Source organism: Python bivittatus, unplaced genomic scaffold, assembly GCF_059951505.1.
Source record: "Python bivittatus isolate LINGU-HERP-01145 unplaced genomic scaffold, Pbiv_v1 ctg000590_np1212, whole genome shotgun sequence".
Taxonomy (NCBI): Eukaryota; Metazoa; Chordata; class Lepidosauria; order Squamata; family Pythonidae; genus Python; species Python bivittatus.
This window is the reverse complement of record NW_028277086.1, coordinates 14,871,198-14,896,965: the sequence shown is the minus strand read 5'-3', so window position 1 is coordinate 14,896,965 and position 25,768 is coordinate 14,871,198. Positions and strand designations below refer to the sequence as shown.

General features: G+C 38.7%; 1 protein-coding gene across 1 annotated transcript; it reads right to left on the bottom strand.

Moving 5' to 3' along the window:
* Positions 1–307: 307 nt before the first annotated feature.
* RAD21 (RAD21 cohesin complex component) lies at positions 308–25,500 on the bottom strand. Its single transcript, XM_088149032.1, has 14 exons — positions 25,338–25,500; positions 19,757–19,923; positions 17,935–18,064; positions 17,360–17,459; positions 16,898–17,004; positions 14,614–14,817; positions 10,242–10,367; positions 9,016–9,138; positions 7,294–7,517; positions 6,427–6,571; positions 6,067–6,218; positions 5,274–5,423; positions 3,010–3,093; positions 308–2,134 (listed from the first exon to the last, which is right to left on the bottom strand). The coding sequence occupies exons 2-14, from the start codon at positions 19,898–19,900 to the stop codon at positions 1,943–1,945; spliced, it is 1,881 nt and encodes a 626-aa protein (XP_088005158.1). The 5' UTR covers positions 19,901–19,923; positions 25,338–25,500; the 3' UTR covers positions 308–1,942.
* Between the last annotated feature and the right edge of the window lie 268 nt (positions 25,501–25,768).

Sequence of the window (25,768 nt, the reverse complement as noted above, 5' to 3'; positions counted from 1 at the left end):
ATTGCACAGGTTGCTCCCAACCAGTGTGATTTTGGGAGCTGTAGTTTAGCAATGCCAGGAAGCATGTCAGCTCCCCATTTCTTGTAATTTCTGCAGTTAACTTTTGCTTGTTTATAACGTTACTTTGAATTTTCCATCTGCTAAGATTCATTTGTCTTCTGACTTGTGTACTGTATTGCTTTTTTCACTCCATATCCCAGCATGTATTCCTTGATAACCAGCTTTTCAGAACAGTATTAACTGGTTATTAACTAATACAGAGGTTACTTTTCACAATATAACTAGACAGAAACTAGTGATAATGGCATTATGTAATGGCTTAACACAACTTTTATTAGAAAAGTTATACATAAACAGCAACTATTTTCAAGACTATTAACCTTGAAAAGCAACAAAAAATGGACTAACAATCTTTAACAAGAAACTAATGACCTTCTCTATAATTAAACATTCAAGTTATCTACAAATGTCTCTTTGTACAAAGGGAGAAAATCATGGTTGTACAGGCACATCATGTCAAAAATAAAGCTGCAGTAACTATTTTATACAATTATCTTTTCTCAAGGGTTATTAAAACATTGCAAATTTTAAAACATTCACATAATTTTACACTTGGGCATATACTGAAATCTCAGTCCCAAAAGGTAATCATTTCACAAAAGTGCCAACATTTAAAATCAGAACCTTTAATATTTTTTTTTTTTTTGCTAAGAAATGTTAACATCCATCCATCCACATTCACATGATTTCTGGTTTGGCCTGATTCTAATAATAATAATAATAAAGCCTTTATTTAAAAAAAAAAAGTAGTAAAAAACCAAATTCGGGGTTGTTTGAAAAGATATTCAGCATCCATTATTGGAAAACACCCCATTACAAAAGCTGGAAAGGTAGCCAGGTCTATTAATACTTATTACACAACAAGATTACATTTAATAAATGCAAGTTTACCTGCTTCTAAAATATACATCTGAAGCTTGCTGTCCTTTCAGGGCCAATGCTGTCCCACATAATTATTAGTTAATTTATACAAATGTATCTTGCTCAAACTCTGAGACCCACCTAGCTATCAACTTCCTAAAACCAAATTGCTTATAGTCTAAATGTATGACATTTAATGTACATACAATCCCCTAAGAAAGGTAAATGCTTAAAGAGATTTAAACTCAAATGAGGAAAAGCTTAATAAAACTAGCCTGCTACCCACAGCTACCTGACATCAGAAGGGGACCACACTGAGAAGGAATGTAACATCCACTACCAGAAATGTTTTGCCTCTGCACTTGAAGCAAGTCCCAATTTTTTAAATAATTGCTTTTTTCCTACGGGAACCCATTTGCATTTAAGTCCTAGAACTGCTTCAATCCTAATTCTATGGAAAACATGGCACAGCAAGGACTCCTGCCTGCTAGGCACTAACATTCACCCTGGCAGCTCCAAAAGCACCATTGGTAGCAGGAAGATGACCAACACTGACAAAAATAGGGGGCAGGTAAGATCACTATGACAAGGAAGAAAGCTCAGAGTTTTAGGTCTATTTGGCAAATCGGTAATGAAATAAAAAGTTGGCCATTATTGGGTCTTCTGGAGTTGATTAAAATAGCATCCTGGTTCACTAAGAAGATATTGAAAAACAATTCATTAATCATAGTTAGATGCACCAGTATTGCACACATCTGCTTTGAACTGTTTCTTTAAAAAAACCACTCTTCATAAAGATCCTTGAGTTACTTTCTCATCTCTGCGACTGGAACTCAAGTCATCCAGTGCAGAAAGGTTACTAGAAATGCAAAAGTGGTAAAAGATAATAGAAACCCCTCCCCAAACACAAAAATCAATTACTGTACACAGACAATGAAACCTAAATTTCTTCTCTTATGGGCCCTGCACATGGGACAATGTGTGAGCACTAATGATGCTAACTATACAGTAAGCCAAACATTCAAATAATATGAAATCTGGGACCAGGAGTTGCAATGATATCACTATATGGTTCTTCCTGTGTCAGCTCTATAGCTTGTTGTTTTTTCAGTACCAAAAAACTGTAGAATTTTGCTGCTGCTTGTTTGCGGTTTGTATTCCGACACAACTCAAGCAAACTGATGGATTCTGCTCCAGTCTTGGCAAGAGCTCTCTGAAAATACAGAAAATAATTAACCATTACCATTTCTGACTCTCATTCTGAAAATATGCTAATGTCAAGCAATCACAAGTGAACTTACAAGATGCTCATTACTGGAAAAGCCCCTGCACCCAGTCACAGCCTGAAAAGCTTAGATCTTCAGGAGGGGAAGATACTCAAACATTTTGTGACAGGAAAAGATTGTGCAAGCCTTTATTTAAAATTATACACACACACACATCACTGAACCAGGCATACCCGCTACAACTCTCAACTTAGGATATACAATGCTATACTCCATGTAGGATGCATTCACAAGCTCCAATACAGAAAAACTAAGAAAGTTCCTGCTGGAGCCTTCATGACTAAGGATGTGCAAAGTGGACAAAGGAGATGCCAACACAATACTGAGTGTCCCCACGTCCCTCTGAAGCACCTTTTCCACTTTGGATCCAAATAGCTGCCAATTACTGTAGCCAAGTATCTGGGCAGTCTGAATTGATAGATTTAAAAAATGTCTAAAATCAGAGGGATCTGTGTTCTGATTCAATTAGGGAATTATTTCTCTGTATTAAATTTCCTACATTAGTGGCTGCAGGGACACATGCAAGAAAAGAGCTTTATTTCTTATCTGATTAATGGTTCATCTACCTCAGTAATGTCAATACTGACAGCAGTGGCCCTCCAGGGTTTCAGGGCCATTTTTCTAACCATATCCAGAACTCCATGTGTGCAAACCAGAGCCCCAGTGAGGGTTATTGTCTTTGCATTTTGTTTGTGGGCTACCTGAAAGCGACTAGCTAGCCACAGTAGGAAAATATAGGTTGTTAGCAGACAAATCATATTCAAAAAACACTTCTCACACATTATTAAAAACGAACTAATACCTGTAGACCATGAAGCATCTGCTGTGTTCTCTTGTTCCATCGTCGTTCCTCCTGATCCTGGTCACCTCCAGTACCATCTTCCTCCTGAAATGAATTGCATTGAAGAACAGACTCTGATATATAATTAAAATTGTCTCCTAAAAAATGCTCAAGATAAAAAAACAAAACAAACACCCCCCACCCCAGCAAGCTACATATGGAAGCAATAATGGATTATTATTACTTGCATTGCTGTCCTATAACTCTAGTGCTTGGGCAGATCGATCACCCAACTCATTAGCAGAAAACTAAGGAGAGTACAAATGTAAAGTATTTACGATTCAATTGTAGTTATAAAACAAGGCAACAGTCACTAACTTAAGTCTTTATGAAGGAATTAAGGACATTTATGAAGGGCAGGCCTTAGCTACTATTAACTACAATGCCACAGTAGAGAAACATTCAGTCTCTAAATAATGACTATTATAAGACACTACAAATGTAGGAGTTTTGTGTTTTTTATGTCCACCTAACAGGCTCATTGAACACATATGGCTGGCAACTATGGGAAGTTCAAGGTAAAAAAACAAAACAAAACCTCCCTCCCAAACTGAGTGAGAGGAGCAATTAGTAAGTGCAAATGCAAGGCCCTCTTATTTTCACCTAAAATTTCTGAATTTAATATAAGTCCGTCTTCCCCAGCTTATATCCCCAGAGTCGCTCACTGAGTGAGATGGGCAGTGACTAAATTTGGAATTTTTATATACTCTGTGTGTGTACATAAATAAAAATAATGCCCACGTTTAGAAAGAAGAACACAGGTTATAAACCCCAAATTGTTTAAACTGAACCAATGGAAAAATCTGTGAAATCCTGGACAAAGGTTAGGTTAGGTTTCTTCGTTGAGGCAATATATTTGTGATTTCATTTGTGCAGCCCTTTGCAAGTTACATCTATACAACTATCTATTATGTATGCTTTTAATCTACAAAGTGAACTGTTGTCTTTAATGTGTGGCAAGTAACACTCCTGAACGTAACTGCAAACTCGAAGGCATAAGTCACAGTCTTTCATGGCGGACAAAACAAGTCCCTATATGTAAATCTGAATACCAAAACAGATGGAGATCTATTGAAAAAGTATTAGCTAACAAGATATTTACACAGAAGTGCCCACAGCTATAACATTTTAAACAACTCTTATAAATGCAGCTAAACACATTTTGAATGTCATTATCTTTTATAGTCACAAAAGCAATATAGAAAAAAAAATTATTAACATACAAAATCCTATTCATGTATTTTTAGAATCTAGTTAAGAATAAATCAGATAATGCAATATTTTGTTGAGCCAGGTGGTGAACAAAAAGTATGTAGAAATATGTAGTTTGGTCTAGTGGTTAAGGCACCAGGCTAGAAACCAGGAGACTGAGTTCTAGTCCTGCCTTAGGCATGAAAGCCAGCTGGGTGACTCTGGGCCAGTCACTCACTCTCAGCTCAACTCACCTCACAGTGTTACTGTTGTAGGGAAAATAGGAGGAGGAAGGAGCATTAAGGTATGTTCACCGCCTTGAGTTATTTATAAAAATAATAAAGGTGGGATGAAAAATCTTTAAAAAAGAAATTATTACAGGATATTTAAGAATAACTCAGTGTTGCGCCTGCATGGGTGCCACCTGACTCCAGACCAACTAAGGGAGGCTCACAATATAATAAACTATAAAAATGCAATACAAAACAAAATGCAAGATGGGATCCACTTGCTCTGTATAAAAACATATACAAGTGGATCTAACCATTTTAACTCAAGACCTGGGAGAACAAACAGATCTTCAAGGCCTTAGGGAATACTAACACTGTGGGAGCTGTATGGACTTCAGGGGGGTCTCATTCCAGAGGGCGGGTTCCATTTCCTGGGTCCCAATAAAAGGCACAGTTTAATCAAAGAAACCCAGAATGTACTTGCATTGCCAGCATGTACGAGCTGGGAAGAAACCATGGGAGACAGGCGATCCCTCAAATAACTAGGCCCTATGCCATGCAGGGTTTTATAGGTGATGACTAGCACCTTGAGTCACGCCCAGAAGCATAATGACAACCAGTGCCACTTGTGAAACAGAGGTCACGTAGGCGTATCAAGCATGCCCATCACTGCCTGTGCCACTGCATTCTGGACCAGCTGAAGCTTCTGAGTGGGCTTCAAAGGCAGGCTAGCATGGAGGGCACTGCAGTAGTTGAACCATGAGGTGACTAAGGCACGATTGACTGCTATAGATCAGTACCTACCTCTTCCTCCTCTTCCTCTTCCTTTTCCTTCTCTTTTTCTTTTTCTTTTTCAGGCAAAAGCTCAAGCTCTGGAATTAGCTGACAGATATTCTGAGGCTCTTCTGGAGGCAATTCCACCGGCGGCATTTCTATCTGTTGTAATGGTTGGGACTGACAAGAGGAACATTCAGTTTTAACGACTAAAACCAGCCTGATAGTAACTAACATGTTTTTTCAAAAGCCTCACATATAACATTATATAACCTTATATAATACAGCCTTATATAGTCTTGCATATAACCTTACATTTATACAAATATCTAGATATGCCCATTTGTTAAAATCTGTTCAAGAATTTTGCTTGCATCCTCCCCAATGTTCAGTTTCGTTGGGGAAGAACATCTGGGATTATTGCCAAGGGTAGCATGTACAGAGGTAGCACTTACTTAAAATCAATTAAACAGTAAAAAGAAGAGATGCATTCTGCTGATATATCCCAATACTTTGTTAAAACCATTGAGCAAATCATTATAAAGTCATCATATGGTTAAAAACTGATGAGCTTCTATTGTCAGTTTTTTCCTGTTATAGGAGATATTAACCAATGGAAGGATAAACAAATATTTGGTGAAATTGCTGAAGGTTCTTCTATTTGTGTCAACTTAGAGCACTGGAACCTGGATGTGCTATTACCCCCAAATTGATCTGTTATTTTCTTATGGCATTTGCTATACAAATAGTGCTTGGACGTCATTACAGAGATGCAGGTGTTATAGGCAATGTATGGGGATGTCAAATACATTCTTTCACTCACAGGGAGAACGGGTTCTGGTTCCACTTGTACAGCCTTTCGCTTTACACCTGTCTGAGGTGGAGGTGGTGGCATGACCGATTCATCTAAGTTGGTCCTACTGCCTTCCATCATGGATTCCTGAAGGCGACTTGGCTCTTCTAAAATGGGTTCATCTATTGCAAAATAATATTGACGAGTTACTATTTTTCTCAATGCAAGCATTCTTTCCTATCTTTACAAAAGCACAAATTATTCTCTTAACATAGAAGGTACCAATGCACATGAAGCAGTTACACATTTTGAACATTAAGCTGCACGGCTTTTTAAACACTTTTACCAAACAATCTACCAGTCAAAAAGCAAGCCATTAAAAACACAAACCGATAACATTGCGTTGCTGTTCTTCTCTAGGTACTTCCGGATTCTCAAAATCTTTAAGGAACTCGTCCAGATTATCAGCTTCTCCACCTTTCCTTCTCTTTCTAAGATCTTCTGGTACAAGAGGTGTAAGACACCGAGTAAAAAGCTTCAAATAAAAAAAAGATTAGATATTCAGTTGACAAATACTGCTTTTGCTATCTACCTCAGGCAGTTCAATGTTAGGTAGTCTAGCATCAGATTTTATCCATCTACCCACTAACATGGATAATATGCACATATATCCAAACTGTTAAATTAATTACTACCAATTGATTAAAGGTGCCTCATTTTAGGGAGCCGAGGGGCGCTGAGGTTTGGCACTGCTTCTTAGCAGCTGCGCTAATCCTTTGGAATGGCTTCCCAGTGAACACCCAGTTGGCTCCAATCCCAACTGCCTTCCGAAAGCTGCTCAAAATGGAGCACTTCAGGAGGGCATTTGGGCCTTCATCTTAGTTTGATTATAGTTCAGTCTAATTAATTTAATTTTATTCTATGTTTTCATTATTTTCATTTGTATCTTTCTGTTTATTGTATATTGTTTATTTTTCTTGTAAACTGCTGAGAGTCCTTAGGGATTTGGCATTCTATAAATGTGGAGAAGGAAAATACCTCATTTGCACAATGTATTATTAGAACATGTAATAGTTTCTGGCAGCCTTTCCCAAACTGATGCCATCCAAACCTTCTTATACTTGTTGGGGATTCTAGAAGTTGCAGTTCTGACACATCTTAGGTGGCTAAATTGGGAAAGGATGGTTTAAAATATCCACTAGCTATGCAATAATTGTTCATTATAAAATAAAATTTCCAAAATTTAGTTCACCTCACCTTCAGCAGCCTGTTATTCCACAGAGGCTGAGCAGGAAGAGAGAAAAGTTTTTCAACACCTCCAGTCTCTTTCCACATCATTAATTTCTTAGTAGGAGGTGCCAAATCCAGTGTGGTGACAATGTCAGAATAATCACTTAGTTGGGCTCTGATGGTCTTGCTATCCAGTTCTTTCACGCTGTCTACAATCAGCTTTCTCTTCCTCTTTGCTTTGGTTTCTTTAACTATTTAGGGAAAAATGTATTAGACACTGGACATTACAATACTTTTCCTATTTATAATTAAATTAAAATATTAACTATTTTAGTTTCTTTTACAACTATTTTGCAATTTACGTAAAGAGAAACACTTTCAAAGTCTGCTTAAAATTTTTTTACTTAAAAATGATCATGTTATATTATTCAGAAAAAGATATACTGCCCCAATTCTGTTTAGAGTATGTAAACATGAGATATTTGTTGGAAATCCTTTAGTGAGACCATTTAAGAGAACTATAATCTCAACCTTTTTAGATTTGTCTTTTACTTATGAAAAATTCTTACTAAAATCATATATAAAAAAGAGAACTACAACCTCAGGAATCAGAGTAAATGCTTATAAATTATTTGCTTGTAGATTATCCCTACAAGTCACCCAAGACTGGAATCAAGTTTGGAGCAGAGAACCATGTATATAGAAAGACATGTTGTATAATTGAGAATCAGGGACACTACAACAAGTCATTTTTAACAGTGAAAAGAACACTATAAAATGTGCTTGTAAGTGGAACAATATGGACCAGAGGACTGCAACCAAAAGGATTTACTTCACAAGCAATCATTACTTTATCTTAAACAAATCCCAGATACAATCTTAAAACAACATATGGCACTAATACAAATAAAAGAGCCTCTTTTGACTTTGATTCCTGATGACTTCATGCGCACATCTATGTACGTTTTCTCAGAAATAAAATGGAATGGTTTGCTGTTGCTTTCTTCCAAGATGTTTTGTTTGACTTCCTGGTCTAGAATGTAATGCTGTGATTTCTTGATAGTCTCCCATCCAAGTATTAACCAGATCTGACTCTGCTTAACCTTCTGAGACCAGCCAAGGTTGACTAGACTCCATCTATTATTCCCATTAATTAATTATGATAATTAATTCTCATTAATTCTAAACTATTAATGAATAGTTTAGAAAAGATTTATTGATCCCCTGGCAATTTATGTGAGGGGGTAAACTACTGGAATGTGCAACTAGGATGTACCAAACTGCAATGTATGTTTACAGACAGATAAGTTTACATTCAACATTGATCTCATGTACAAGGTGAAAGCTGGCCAGAGTGTGTGAGAATATCCATTCAAGAGGCCCATATACTGGAACTTTGCTTAATGAATTGCTCATTAATTGTAGTTTTCCCAGACCGGGATAGATGAGGCATCTGCCTGCAAGTATCATCTCTATTACTTAATTAAAATGACTTAAAATAGAAAACTTTAAAGCTCTATGTTTGATTACCAAGTGATCAAAAAGTTTCAAATATGAAGCAACTAAGAAGGCTTTGTGTGTGCAGATGCATAAACATATTGATTTATAGGTAGGCCTACATAAACCACAAAGGCTGTTCTTTTTTGAAAATTAAGTCTTCAGAAGAGTTTAGGGTGTTGCTGTGGGGAAAAAAGGCAACAGCAATGCCAGTACGCATATTACATATAAAAACTAAAAATTAAAATTTACCAGTTATATCAATGGGCTCTAAAGCAAATGCTTCTTCTTCATTTGGAACCAGTGTTGTCTGATCAGTCATGGTTGGCAAGGGCTCCACTGGATCTACAGAGTCTGGGCTATCTGGTCCTCCCACTGTGAATCAAAGAGTTAAGTAAGTTTTCTAGAAAATTTTACAGCCACAACATAAAATACAAGTGAGACCCACCAAGAATGTTTCCCAGGGGGTAGAGTTAGAGGCTGCCCATTTTATTTTCCCTCTCTGGGTCCTTTCCAGCCTCATTGCCCTCAGTCTGTGCCAGGTGAACATGCCCAATTCTCATTGGCTTCCTTCAGAGAGGGCTTTTATGTTAAAGGTTAGAGTGGATACACGCACACCTAGAGTCAATGACATGTTTTCTCCAAGGCTCTCTATGGGCATGCTTTATCCCAACATGCTAATATGAACCAGAACCTAACCAATCCAGGCAGTAAGGTGTTAACTTTTCTATACAGCCATGGATCTATCTTTCTTTTCTAGTCATTCCTATTTATTCTGACATGCAAACTGGTTGATTTTTTTCTCTCGTTCATTCACTATTCCATGCCACCGAGTTAAAATTGAACTTTTACATTTTTCTTCAGGACTTTTTTAAATGGCTTTTTAAAAAAATCTATGCAACTATTCATGATCGCTCCAAGATTTTCTTCTTTTACATCATCATGGGCTACTGGCTCTACCTCTACCAACGTGGAAAGATTTAGATCATAAAACAAAAATGGATGAAAGTTCCCACAACTACAACCATTTCTAGATCCCTACACAAATACTATGCTAACCATCTTGTTCTGATAATGCATCATTCACCTTATTCTCGTGCTCTCACTCAATGTGCCTGGGATGGGCAATAAAAGAAAGAAGTGTAATTGGGGCTGGGATGGTGACCCAAGCAAAAGTAAGCAATTGGCAAGCACCATTTTCCACCGACAAAATATTGGTCATGAAAATCAGTTGGGTTGAGAGAGGGAGGAGTGAAAAACAGGGAAGTTATTCCCTGCCTAGAAAAGCACCACCTTTTAATCTCTCAGCCTTGACTGATTAGGTCTTCCCCACAGGTAGTCCTTGAGCAGTTACTGCCACAATATTGCTGATGTACAAAATGCAAGTCTCTGTCAAACATGACATTCCATCCACGCAATTCTGGCTATTATTTACAGTGCATTTTCAAAAATAAAAAAACAACTGTTTAAATATTCACTTGAGACATTTTCATCATCATCCATATCATCATGGGGAGGTTGCTCAGGCATCATTACTCCCCCTTCTGAAAGGGCAGGGGGGTCATCAAATATTCCTCCTTCATTGTTGCTGAGAAGTTTGTCATCTGAAAGAACAAATCAAGCAAATTAGGGTTAGAAGCATGAATCTTATACCAAAATTTAAGACTATCCCTTACTACAACAGCATTAGAAGGCAGATCTTTTTCAACAGAAGAGAGTACCTCCTGGAGGACAAAGGCTACTGGAGGAAAAAGAAGCCTACATCCCAATAAACACCAACCCAATACAGAAACTAAACAACCCTTAACAACCTAAACAAAAGAGGTCAAATCACAAAAGAACAGTGGCAGATGAAAAGCAGTGGAACCGTCTGTCCATAGAAGTGTGGGAAGTATTATCAGGGACCCCAACATACAACATAGCAAAAGAACCTACAAAAAAGCTTGGACATCTCACAGAGGGGAGCAAATACAGTGGTACCTCGGGATACGAACTTAATCTGTTCCGTGACTCTGGACGTATCCCGAGTTGATCGTAACCTGAAGCACATTTTCCCATAGGGTTCAATGTAAATCCGGTTAATCCGTTCCGCCCTCCGCCCAAATTTGGTCGCAACCCGAGGCAATTTTCTCTTCAGAGCCTTACTCCCGCCAAGCCTGCTCTGCATTTTCTTTGGAGCCATGCTAACACGCACACCAAAAACCTTCGCAAAACACCGCAAAACACACCACAAGCCTCACCGAACGTCTCCTTGCTACCGTGACCTCACCCACAGGAAGCTGCGACCGCGTGGCAGCAGGGAAAATGGCCACGGACCCGGTTCGTAAGTAGAGGCGAGTTCGTAACCCGAGGTAAATTTTCCCTGCCGAAGCTGGTTGTAACCCGAAATGTTCGTTAGTAGAGGAGTTCGTATCCCGAGGTACCACTGTATTATATCAATTCCCCACTACAGTGCCTCCAAAAAAATCAAAGGCCTAAAAATAGAAGATGAAATTATGGCTTCATTTGATGTCATGCCACTCTTTACATCCACAGATTCAGATCTAGCGAAAGAATCCATGGCAGCAGTACTACACAACACGCCCAACCTAACCAAATACACTAAGATTTAAATACCCAGAATCACAGACCTCATCAACCTCTGCCTCACTACCTATTTTCCAGTTTGATGGGCAAATATACAAACAATTCAGAGGAATACCCATGGGATCACCTCTCATAGCAGAGACTGTAATGCAGCATCTAGAAACTATGGCACTCCCACACATACAACCAAAAGTATGGATCCAGACATACTGGAGATGACATCTTCGTCACAAGAAAAAAAAGGAACAACTAGAGAAGATACATGACACTATCAACATCTCCAAAGGAATAAAATTCACAAGGGGAGAAGAAAACAACAACACACTATCCTTCCTGGATATCATCAGCAGAGGAAATGACAGCAAATTAGAAATACAAGTCTATCGAAAAACAACCCACACTAACCAATACTCCATTACTAAAATAACAAGATAAACTGTGTAAGAACATTATTCAGTTTATTATTCATTATTGCACTGCAGCAACCCAGAACATCAGAAAAAGGAAAACAGATTGCCTATATAACATATTCCAACAAAATGGGTACCCATGCAACTATCAAGAAGTGCCTGACCACTCAACCCACTACAGCACAACCAACACAAGCTATGAAAAGGATAACACTGCTATACATCAAAAACATCTCAGAAACAACCAACAGATTATTACAACCACATGGCATCATTGTAGCACACAAACCAACTAAAGCTCTCCAAAACATTTTAAATAAACCAAAAGACCCAGTAGCCCAAGAAAAAACAGGAGTCATCTACAACATAAAGCGTAAGGACTGTAACAGCCACTATGTAGGACAGACAAGCAGAAGACTAAGCAGAGCACACACATGAACACCAACTAGCAATCAGAAGACACAATGAAAACTCCTTAATCTTACAGCACATGGACAGACTCAACCATAGTTTCAGCTGGGAAACTGTGAGCATCCTAGACCAAGCTAAATCCAAAAACACTAGAAAATTCCTGGAAGCTTGGCACTAAGACACATCAATAGACACATAGAGATAAACTACATTTACACACCACTCAAAAGAGACAATAAGAAAGCTAAGAAGGAAACAAGACCAGAACACATCCACTCCAGCAGCCTACATCCAAATAAGGAGGGATTAACACCAGACAAACCATCAAGCAGAAAACAATATCCTAATCAAGGAACTACCAAGGAGAAAACCACACCCCCACCGACACTGGCAAGGCAAGCTACTGTATATAAACAGGGAGAAAACCCCACACCCACTAGCACTGACATTGTTACCTAGTCAGGTAATGAAATGTCTGCAATCACACAACCAAACTCAAAGAGCACCAAGGACTCCACAGAAGACAGTATCTGTAGTTTAGGGTTGAACCGTGAAATTCTTGGTGCTCTCTGAGCTTGTTTGTTTGTTTGTTTGCAGACATTACATTACCCAACTAGATAACATCAGCATGTGAGTGTGGACTTTGCTGCCTGTTTAAATATAGTAGCTTGCCCTACCAGTTTTGGTGGGGGCGAGGGTTTCCTCCTTGGTGGTTCTGCTTAAAAAAAGGTCTATTTGTTTCAAATATGTAGTTTAAGCAAAAGTATTTTCATACATATCCATTGCAAAAGAATGAATACATATCAAAGAACATAGGTGATTGTTTACAATGAAAGATAAAGAAATGTTAAGATACACAAGTGGTGGTAGACAGGTAGTGGATAGCATGTGGTCTGTTGTGAGAAATTAACATTGAAAGAAGTTTAAATGGCTGTATATAAGAGCATATCCCTGCCTCTCTTATATGGCAGAACTGGGTATGTCAGGAGAAACTTAAAAATAAGGTGAATGTACAGGTAGCCTTCACTTACCAAGGGCAATTGGGACTGGGAACTCTGTCACTAAGCAACATGGTTGAAAAGTGTGATGACATGTGACCATGTCAACTTATGACAGCAGTTCCAGTTGCCATCATTAGGCAAATTCCGCATGGTCACAGCTGCTGAAGTCACGTGATCACCATTTGCGACCTCCTGCCAGCTTCCCCATTGAATTTGCTTGTCGGAAGCTGGCAGTGAAGGTCGCAAATGGTGATCATGTGACCATGGAACGCTGCGACGTCACACTTGCAAGCTGGTTACCAAGCACCTGAATCGCAATCACTTGTAAGAGGACCCATTGTAAGTACCCCTCGTTCAGCACTGTTGTAACTCTGAACAGTTGCTAAACGAGTTGATGTTAAACAAGAAGTACCTGTAGTCAGAATGGAATGTTTAAGAGATAGGGGTAGGAAAAAACAAGAGATAGAATGGGAACTGAATGAATGTGGATTGAATACAAAAGTGAGTCAGTAGTAGTTTTGTTATATAGAGAAGATGAATGAGGATCTAATCTCAAAACAAATATATGAAGGAAGAGTAAATTGGTTGAGAAGAAGGAGAATATTAAGAAAGTCATGTCTGGCAATGGATAAGATCCTCAAAAAGATAAAGGCGAGAAGTTTTAAAAAACTATGTTTGGAGCAGTATATAGATGTGGTGGAAGGAAGTTTACAAAGATAGAAATGTTTAGAAATGTATAGTAAATGATGTTGGTGTTTTAAGTGTGTTTTCTTTCTTTTCTTTAATCTCAGGCCTTTAATTTCTTTGGCTTATTGTTACTTATTTAATTTTTCCTCTTCCATAATGTCACTTACCAGGAAAGGGAATAACACAATGGATATGAATATAGTAAAAGGGTTCTAACTAAAGATGTTGGAATTTTCCTTCTCATGGGACAATACATGTAGTTTTTCACTTCTATATCCATAAAGGCAACTTTACAAACAGAAAAATACAGTACAATGGAGTTTACTTAAAGTGAGAGCTATTTAGAGGCCAAATGTAATACCTGGAAACTTTATCTCCAGCATTGTTTTTGGGTAAAGAAACCTAAAACTTAATATGGGAAAATGTATAAATTGAGGATTGGGAGGAAGAATCCTTGCATTTGGGAACCAGGAAAATAAATCAGAAGATAACTTAGGAAAATTTACCTTTGCACATCCCAGAAAACACATCCCATTACTTGCTGATCCCACTATATCCAATCACCCAATATAACCCACAGTAAAGCCTGTGTCTTGAATATCAGTTTAACAGGCTAAGGCCTTACAAAACAAGCAACTCTGCTAATATATTCATACAAGCCCTAACATTTAGATACTATATGCTCCTTGAAATCAACATGCACGTAGAATTAACTAATTAAATTATCTTAGGCAAGATAAAAATGGATAACATACCAAGGATTCCACCATCATTTCCTTCTCCGAAATTGTCATCCTTGTACTGGTCTTCATATTCCAAATGATTAGATTTCTCATTAAGATGACTGGTGCTCTGCTCTGGCTCCAGCAGAAGGTTTGAAGCACTAGTGCTATCTAGCATGTCATCTGGAAAAGCACTATCTTCTCTCATCATTTCACGATCATCCATCCCAAAGTCACCTTTAAGATTAAGAAAGAGACTGACAGCTACCTTCAATTACTAATCCTATATTATTTTAAATTACAACATTATGTAGTTCTAATGTTATAGTTAGTACAGAAAATACTTTACTGAATTGCAACATTCAATACTTAAGCAATTCTCTTTTTCAGCTCATTTATTATTACTCAAGTTTCATGTATATTCCTTATTCCAATTATTTCACTAATGTGGTTCTCTCATAAAATATTTTCCCAAGGTTCATAAATTATTCATATTCTTTGTCCCTGAAATGTTTTTCTGATCCATGCTCCTTTTGCAATATAGCTAATTTCTTCTAATACACATTATCAGAACACAGATATTACCATGGAGTCCTTGGGGTTCTCTGAGCTTGGTTCTTTTCTTGCAAACATTTCATTACCCAGCTGGGTAACATCTTCAGTGCTAAAATGGGATGGGGTTTGCTCTCTATTTATATCCTGTGGCATGCCTTGCCAGTGCTGGTAGGGGTGGGGGGTTTGTTTTGCTTCTCTGGTAGTTCCTTGACTAGCACTTAACTTGATTAGACTTAACCATAGTTTTAACTGGGAAACTGTCAGCATTTTAAACCAAGCTAAATCCAAAAATGCAAGAGAATTCTTGGAAGCTTGATATTCAGACAAGGCAGAAATTAACAGACACAGAGATAAACAGCATCTACACACTACACCTCACCAGCAATCATCACCCAGATAAGCAACTGTTACCACCAGGCAGACAATCAAGCAGTAAACATATGCTAATCAAGGAACTACCAGAGGAGCAAAACAAAACCCCCAGCGCCACCAGCACTGGCAAGGCAGGCCACAGCACATAAATAGAGAGCAAACCCCATCCCATTTTAGCACTGAAGATGTTACCCAGCCGGGTAATTAAATGTTTCCAAGAAAAGAACCAAGCTCAGAGAACCCCAAGGACTCCACAGTTCAACCCTGAGCTACACATATTTGCCTCTATTGGTAACAGATACTACCATTAGAATATGTATATGCTATTTGGGAGATGTGCAAGCTTTTGTTTACATACCAAAGTTTGTAACAATGTCAATTTATCATTTCAGATTCTGATGAGACTTTATTGCAGAGCTTCTCCAATAGGCCCACTGCCCACAAATTCTTTAAAACAGATGCAGAATAATGAAAATTATCTGTGCTTGGTGAGGCACTATATTTGTGGATTTTTTTAAAAACAAGGGATGGGTCACTGAACACATTAACAAGACCTGGCCCAATGGCCACTGTTTTTTTATTATTCTACATGTTGCTTTAGGAGATTTTAGAATAAGAATGCCTTAAATAAATAACCATATGATTTTCACATAATTACATTCACTGTAAGAGATACAACCATCACACGAAAAAAGGAAAAACAGACAAAATGAGTACAGTATGCAGTTTCATCTGGTATAAAACACACTGAAGCCTCATCTTAACAGATCCCCATATAGCAGACTTCAAATCTGATGGAGCAAATTTTCATCCTGACATTCCCCAGTGTCGTGAGATGGGCAGCCATATAAGTTTAACAAGTGCATTGCTTCTAAAGTAGCAAGGCAGTTACATTTATATTAATTTTATCTTAACTTTATGACAAAGATGGCATTTAACACTATTTGCATAAAATATAAATATGCAAATCCCAACATTCATAGTGATTTGCACATTTGTATAATGACACCATTGCACAATTGAAGTATATTGATGTTAATGGCATGTTTTGCATCATATGCATAATGTCATTACTCAAATGACATAAATTGTTGTAATGTCATATTTTTATATTTAATGGACATTCAGGAATAACCAATACTCCTTCCCACAAATGGGCCATTAAATGAACGTTTGCTGTGAAGCTTAATTGTTCAAAACCCTCGGCATTTTTTAAGCAGTCCTCAAACCAAAGAGAGAAAGGAAAAAAAGCTACATTATTTATGGTTTATAAAAAATACCAAGGTATTATACTTATTTATACATCATAACACCTATACCAACTGATTTTGTGAAAATATAAGAAACTAAGCTTAGTATTCCCAGCCCTATTAAAACAGGTATGCTTTACCAAAGTCATTTTCTTGAAGTATGCTGATGTTTCCCACTTCTTCTCGCATTGTAATTTCTTCTACTCTGCTTTGGTTCAAACTGAATTGTTGAGCCACATCAATATCACTTTCAAAAGACATAAAGATTTTTAATTAGTAACCATCCCAGAAGACAACCAGATATTAATCTTCAGTTAAATAAAGTCACTCTACTAAATTAATGAAAACTAAAAGGAATATGCCCTTGCTTAATATTTTAAAATCAACACAGAGTACAAAACTCAGAATATTATTTATCACATAGATGTATTATTACAGCATATCTTTCAAAGGAGTAGAAACAACCCATTTTCCAACCAGTAGAATGAAAATTCTTTCACTGTTTGGTTTCCCCCCAATACAGCAATAAAAGGGATATGGGTAATCTACACATATCTCAAGAATAACTTATTTTAGCAGGGAATCAGAAAAGAATGGCTTACTCTAAATCTGGCAAGGGTTGATCAAAATCATGAAATTCTTCAGGTAAAGTGATAGCGTTGTAAGCAGCTTCTCTATTTTCCTCAGGCAAATCAACCACACCTAAAAAAAATTACACGCTCTTAAGATGATATTTTTAAATAAAGTATCTTGACACTCCTAAGATCACATTAACTGTAGCATAAGTTTTCATAGACAATAAACCATTCAATAAAGTAGAACAGGATTCAGTCATTAAAATTATACTGTAAAAAGTACGTGTTGCAGTATCATATACTTAAATTGTACTCGGTGATAAAATTGATTTTAAAGATTATAAATGGAACACCCTAACTTTATGTAGCAGTATTAAAATGGATTAAAGGGAAGCATATAACCACAACTATTCCAAAATAATTTTCAAGGTCCAGTTAGGGCATGCTCCAATCATATAACTATATTCAGTCATTAGGAGGTTATTGAGTGATCTAGGAGAAATCACACAGTATATATTCCATTATATTTAAAAGGTCATACTCTCAAGCAAACAAAATTATACTGTTCATGAACTAGTAACAGCTTTATAAAAAGCAAATACCTGGACGGAAAGCCATCTTAATCTTAATGAATGCCTCATTACAGTCTGCAAGAAGATATTTAGCTTTCCTGTGATAGATTCTAACAACTCCCAATAAAAGATGTCCTGAAGTTCGAAGAGCCATCTTCACCTGCAAAATTATTTATAGTACATAATAGTTAATTGTAATTAAGAAACCAATAGGAAGAAAGGCAGTTCCTTAAACCCTCACATCATATTTAAAGTCAAAACATGTAATATATTTTACTGCCATTCAGTTTATCAAATGAGGAGCGCTTTGCAATGCCAAACATACTGTACTTTCAAAGCCATGAAATGACTCCTCTTAAAAGTTAATTGAATTATGGTCATTTGAACTGTTATCTTAAATGTCTTTTTCAGTATTATTTTATCCTGCCTTTTTAATATATAATTCAAGGTGGCGAACATGCCTAATATTCCTGTCTATTTTCACCACCACAGCCCTGTAAGAGAGGGTGACTGTCCCAAAGTCACCCAGCTGGTTTCCATGTCCAAGGGAGGCCTAGAACTCACTGTCTCCTGGTTTCTGGGCAGCACCTTAACCACTACATCAAACTGGCTCTCTAAACATAAATTTATTAAAACTATTTATAGAGCTACCCATCTCACAGCATTGACTCTGGGCAGCGTACAGATTAAAACCACTATAGCAGTATGCAACCCATGATGATATAACCCTGGTTAGAATAACCCTCACACTACCAGCAGAGCTCACTTAACCTTCTGGCCCAAATGTCCGGGGGGAACAACCAGGTCTTCAGAGCCTTTCAAAATGCTAACACAGTCAGGGCCCTCTAGATCCAACAAGATGGCACTATTTCATAGAAGGGACCCAGAGCACTTTCTCCCTGCTAGATTGGAGAGATAAAAGGTTATCGAGAAGGTAGTCGGTTTACTGCTCTGGAGGACCGTGGAAGAAGTGGATTATCTGGGCCCCTTTCAATCAAGATTCAGGCCTGGCCATAGCACTGAGATTCCGTTGACTGTGTTGATGAAGACCTTTGGCAAGCAATTTTTTTTCTTTATATAGTCATTATGCAAATTTATTGGCTGTTTCAGAAACTTTTAAGCCATACAAATAAATCAATACTGGTGATATGCTTCACAGAAAAATAAAAATAAAATTAAGCAAGATCACATCGAAGAAAAAGTTGAAGAATTTTTATGAAGACGGGGAAAGATGGGTGGTCTCTTTTTTCTTATTACTAGTTTTAGCCCAGCCTAAAGGTCTAAATTTCATACATTCAGCCCGATCTTTTACTGAATAAGACTTCAGAAAATAATCAGCAGCAGACTTATAATAGCTGCTATTTAAGAAAGCCAGTTTCAACTACCCTAGATCATGTTTTATTCACGCCACTTGCTAGTGGCATATGTGATACAATATGGAACTGTATCTGTATTCCCAGAGTTCTAAATATAAAACAATCATTTTTTAAAAAAAAAGCAATAAAAAAAAATTAAAAGCAAAACAAGCCCCAGTGTGTTTTGCTTTAAGGTGTTCGTTAAATTCTGCATAGGAAAACATACAACAACTAACCACAGTAATTAAATGGTATCTCATTGTAGGCGCAATGCAATTTCTTATTGCAGGACAAAAGATAAACAGGAGGAAGCTCCCTCATTCATATCTTAGTCCAAGCACTCAGATATATCCATTTGTTTGCAGTTTCAAACAAAATCCTGGACTTATACATTGATTTAATACTAACAAAATAGTTCAGCAATGCAACACTTGGATTAATGTATGCTTTTATAACTATCTCTCACATATGATAAAATGTAATCATAAAAATAATACCTTAGGTGAGATGATGCTCTCTACGCTACTTTCCAAATTGCATTCAAACACATGGGCTTTGGTTAGCTTTTTATCCCAATGGGCTGCCAGCCATATTTTAGCTAGTGGCCCTCGTTTGCTCAGGACAAAGTGAGCGTAAAACATTGTGCCAACACTCTATGCAGAACCTGTAAAAAACAGAGGTACAATAAACATAATATCAGAGATACATAAGTAATTCCAGCAAAATATTTCACACACAATATAGGTAGGTTGATGTATATATGTAATATTTTTGTTATTTTGCACCAAGAGATTGCTATGAGTTATCTATTTAAAGGCCAATTTATACAACAGGATTTTCAAACTTTAATTTTAATGCAAGTTTTATACCACTCCAAACCATTTGACTTTAAAGAGTTTACAGTCAAGGGTACAGAATAAAATGGTAATACACTAAAACAATAACAATAATAAACACAAATATACTGGAATATTCTGATTCATACAACAATAATCCAATCTCTGAAGGCCTTCTGAAATAAACAGATCTTCAGAAATTTTTAGAATCCATAGGGAACCACTCTGACCATACAAAGGGAATCCCTACAAATAATGTCTACTTCTGTGCTCACTCCATGAGGACACACCTATGTGGGGACATTTAGAAGACATTCTGTTTTATACTTGGAAACAGATGTTAACGTGACTGTAACAGGTCTGACTCATAAGCACAACAGCAGCTTCATTTAGCACAAGCTGGTTTCCAAGTGGTCTTCAAGCTCAGCTACAAGTACAACAAATTACAATTGTCCAGTTGATATATAACAAGAACATGAATGACTATCATCAATGCACCCCTTCCTATGAATGGTTCCCACCTGCTCTTTTAGAAAGAGCCATATCTCCAGGGATATCCAAGATTGCAGACCTGTTCTTTGAGAAGAAGCACAATCCTATTGAGAGACAAGGTTGATATGCTTCTCAAAGAACAGCCACTCCATCTTGTTTGGCTTGGGTCTGTGCTTGTTTCTCCCCATTTAGCTTCTAACAACCTTCAAGCACCAGATCAGAATGTCCACATCTCCTAACTGAATCTGAGTTTATAGTCATGTCCTGTCATCCCCACTCATCTTCTGTCAGCATTGCTGTAGGCATCTCCTCATCTACCAGACCTTTTCAATATACCAAGAACCCCTTGAGATAGAGAGCAATCCTATCTAGTATACTTGTTCCCTCTGTATTCCAAAGGTTGACTAGGTTTCTGATGGAACTGTTCTCCAAATCTCTGAGAAACTCCCCAAGCACCATCTAAAAGACCAGAGGGTCCATCAGTTAATTAGTGCATCTTCCCTGAGAAGGATGTTGGCAGAGATAAACTCCATAGTCTCAAGAAAGAGATCTGTCTAAGAGAGGAGACTGATTAAAATGTCCCTGGCCACCAGATCACATCTCACCTGCTTCAAGGCAAAAACCAGATCTAAAGAGTAGCTTGAACATAAGTCACATTTGTGCTAGGGTTATATGGTGTGTTTGTTTCACATCACTGCACTTTCTGCTGTGCTGCACCTCTCTAGAAATCCTCTCTCCCCCATTCTGGCTTCTAAGGTATAAAACACTGGCAATCTTCCTACTGCCACTTCCGCTCCACTTCTCCCTTTATTTCTCACCAAATATGAGACTAAAATGGGGGCAACCACAACTACATGCAATTGTAGGTAACTGTGATGCCCACAGTTGCCACTCAACTTGGGCCTTCAGTGAGGAATGGCCTGCTTCCATCCATCCAATATGGCACAATGCAACAACACTCACTCTCTCCCCAATCCCTCTGCAGCATTATAGTGAACATCCCACCAAAACTTCTAGGGCTTCCTTCTTCTTTATCCTTATCCAATTCTCTTTTTCAATCCCACTTTCTTCCTCAACTAATCTTCCACACCCATCACCTTCTCATCAGATTCTGTGTATTAATTCTACCCTATTAATAAAATATTAACAGCCTCTCACAAGCCAAAACAGTATTTGCAATTTAATACAGTATTAACATTTATTTCTCCAATATTCTGTCTTTTCCCTGGGAGCTGAAGGCAGTTCCCATGGGCATTGCTCTTATTTTTCTCTTACACCACCAGCCCTGTGTGAAGCAGGCCCAAAGGTGTCCAGTAGTTGTATATAAAGCATTTCAAGCTCAGAACGGTTGCTTTGTGGTCATGATGGATCTTTGATCATTGTGAAAGTGTTTCATAGCTGTTTCAAGCTCAAAACATTTTCAAAATGGTTAAAATAGTCTGAGCACAGAACAAGTGACTCAAATTTGTAATGTTATGTACAACCCTATTGGCATTATTTGTATTTTAAAAAATGCTAAATAGCATTACTTCATCAGGACAAGAAAACAGACAATTGCCTCCTCTAACTCTCAATCTGTTCAAGGTTCAAGCACAATAGTTCTGGGTGATTAACAATTCATGCTTAGACTGTGGGCCTTGGGGCTATTTCAATTAGAAACTGGTCTAACAACAGAAATATCCTTGACCTGCTCAGAGGATGAGACAGATACTCTGGATATGGACAAACCATTTACTGGTGAAAGTTGATTTCACAGTACTATTAAAGTAGTATGGTGTTGGAGACTCAAAGAATTTGATGAATTCCTGCACTGAGAATTTTTCAGCAGTTAACCTACATGATTTTAGAACTGTGAAACACAAAAGGTCAGCAAAACATTCATTTCTAAAAAGTCTCTCCCCAAGCTTTCCAAGGATTTTTGAGTAATGAATCAGATCAGATGATGAATAAAAAACCAATAACCCATCAGCAAGGCTGGCTTTGCACATGTTACAGTGCATAATCACACCTTCTGCATAGCAGCGAAGGCAGCAAAGAAAACATACATTTCTGCCTCCACTGCATCTGCAAATATCTATACTTAGCAGAGCTCTTTCAAATTATACAGGGATTAGTGTTATCTATTCCAGAAAAGGTTATTTTTCAGTCCTCAGAGGCCGTTGTGATAAATTTGCAAAGCACTGCGAAATTCTAATCCATTTTCTTCCTAACAGTTTAAATGTTAACAGTAGTTCAACCAAGAAACCCATAAGCCATTTTTTCTTGTTATAGATATTTCTAAACATTTGAGGCAGCATTACACTCCTCTCCTATTTGCAGACAGCTTCCAAAGAATATTAGAAAATTATAAATTGACCCCCTGGCCATCCTGACACAGATGCCTCAAGGTATTAGCCTGACTTTAGTACTATTTAATATCTATATGAAACCAACAGGTGCAATCAATTGAGAGATTTTATAATTCCACCAAGAATTATTATAAAGGGGTTTAACCCCTGGATAATTTCTGATTTGGTGGTTAGAGCCAAATTAAAACAAATGGAGCACTGTCTTTCATTGGACAAAGGAACAGTTTCTTGAAAGATGCTGGCTTCTAGTTATTTATTCTATTTGTTTTCTTCTATTCTATAAAAATGAAAAGGTAGAATACATACAAGGAAAAGAAAGGAGAGCCTGCCTACACACATCCAAACAGGTGGCCTGAATGATTTCTTTCTAAACATTCTCTCCACAATTAATACATACTGAAACCCAAGAGATTATTTAAGGGAGTTCAGCAAAGCTGACCATATTAATTTTCTTTGAAATACTCTGTGTGATTTCTGGGCTAAAAACTCCCCATATCATTTACAATGTGTCAAGAGGTTCAGCCTAACTGGTGGCAGCTTATCATAATTATCTTTCATTGGGGAAACTTTTAGAGGAAGGGGTCTGCCAATGAAGTTGTCAATTATTTTACCTCCTGGATTGTAAAAGTGGGGTTCACCTCTCCAGCTTGGGGGTGTTCCATCTTCTTCCTTGGAAGCATAGATGATTTCTCTGTGAGTGCTATTACCAACTTTGAACGGTATAGCAGTTACACCATGTTCCTAGACAGCTTAGCTGCTGCAATTTATGCATTTGATTAAGTGAGATGCCCTTGGGAATAGTCTGGAAGCTACAACTGGTATAGACTACTGTGGCTAGATTACTGGCTAGAGCGCATACTGCATATGTATTACAGTTGTGCTAAAGATCTACACTGGTCACCAAGTTGCTACAAAGCAAGATTTATTGTGAAGACCTAAGCAACCAGGTTACTTTTAAGAGTATTGCAGTTCATGTATCTGTACCTTGCCTTCCCTCCAGAAACTCAAGCCAGTATAAACAGGACTCCCTCCTCCCTTTTTTCCCCTAAAACACCCACCTTCTCTGGGGATACCAGACTCAGAGAAAACAGCTAGACAAAGCTAAATTCCCATAGCTGTGGATGGAGTTCAACCTCAGCTTCTTCAGTGCAAATCCAGCACCTTAACCACTACATCATATTGGCTCATTAAATGTCTCTTAATGATTTGAGGAATGGGGGGGCAATCCTGTTCTCTACAGCATGCACATTTTTACTTGGCAATGACAATAAAGGGGGCTTTCTCCATGGTCCTAACTGTCCTGTTAAATGCCTCTCTCCACTGCAGCCCTTCATACCTTTTATGTTATCCTTCCTCAGCCATTAACCCCCTGTAAGATTTGTCCTTTGGCAGTCAGTGTTTATACCACTTTTCTTTCAAATGCTTTTATGTCTACAAAATCACCAGGAGTTAAGCTCAACTTTTCCAAATGCAAACCCTCAAAGACATCATGCCATAATATACCAACTTTATGTTACTCAACTGCACCCCGAGGCTTTGTCTGCCAGTCTTTCTCCACACAAATGACATCCTTAAGAAACTGGGCAGGAATTTGGCAAAAACATCAGCTTCAAGGCTCAGTTTTATAGGGTGCTAAGCCAGGCCCAAATACTTCAATTTCCCAAGCACCAGACAAAAACAAAAGTAAGTCAGAGTGGCCTTAGACCCCCTTTAATGCTCCACATTCGTCAAAGCATGGGCCAATCGTTTTACAGGGGAAGGAACTGTCCTACTGAAACACGGGAAAATAACCCAACCCCAGACAGGTCAATTTCGTCCTGCAGCCTAACACACAATCCAGAGTTTTTCCGCAGGATCCCGAGTATATTCACATGGGAATAATCTCCACGGCATGCGCTGGGAAAGCTCCTGAACGCGCAGCGGATCCCAGCCTCTCGCTTGCTTGCCTTAAGCCTTTAATCGCGCGGAAACAATGAATTTCCTGATGCAAAGGCAGAACAGGGGGAAACATTTCAAGAGGCTCTCTGGACCAGCCCCACAAACCACAGCCCTATTTCATAACCTCTTTTGGGTGGGGGTCACTCCGGCTCCCCTTCGAGGAAGAGTTAAAGCGGTGGAACGGGCAGCCCTTCCCGGCCACCGCTGGGTTTCGAAAGCGGCAACGGCCGGGCGAGGACCCGCAACGGAGAGGCTTAGAAACGATCAGGACGCAAGGAAAAGCCCAGCCCCGAAGCCGGGGACTTCCCTCCCAGCTCCGGTCGGAAGCCGTTAGCGACCCGTCCCTCCCTCCGCCTTTCCAAGTGAGCGGGCGCCCAGAGGGGCAGTTAGACCCAGGCTGAGGCCTAGCCTCGCTCTGGCTCCTACAAGAGTCGCCTCCGCTCTCCTCCCCCTCCAGCCCTCACCTCGAGTCCTGCGCAGCTTCCTGAGGAACCGGGCTCCAAGCGCCGCGGAGAAGCGCCGAGGCCGCCGCCGCCGCCGCCGCCCGCGAGTCCCCCACCCCCCTGCCTGAGCCACTCAAACAAACAAGATGGCGACCGCTCCCCTTCCTGCCGCCCAAACCAGCCGTTCAAAATTCGGCAGGATGTTTACCGTTTAAAAAAAAGGAAGAGGAGAGATGGGCCGTGGTGCGCCTGCGCCGACGCTTGGGCGGGCGCGCTCTCCTGCTCGAAGAAGAAAAAAAGCAACGCACGGGCCGAATGGCGCACGCGCCAGTCGCAGAATTGACGCTGGCCAATAGGAAGAAGATGCTTTCGGCGGGGATTGGCTGAGGAAGGCTCAAGGTCCGCCAGTCGTGGGGCGGGGCTTTCGTAGGGTGGCGCGCGAGCGAAAGGAA

Coding starts and splice junctions, on each gene's coding strand:
- RAD21 (XM_088149032.1), bottom strand. CDS start 19,900: ATGTTTTACGCTCACTTTGTCCTGAGCAAACGAGGGCCACTAGCTAAA. Junction 9,139..10,241: donor TGATGATGAAAATGTCTCAA/GTGAATATTTAA, acceptor TTTGATTCACAG/TGGGAGGACCAGATAGCCCA. Junction 5,424..6,066: donor AACCAGAACCCGTTCTCCCT/GTGAGTGAAAGA, acceptor TCCTCTTGTCAG/TCCCAACCATTACAACAGAT.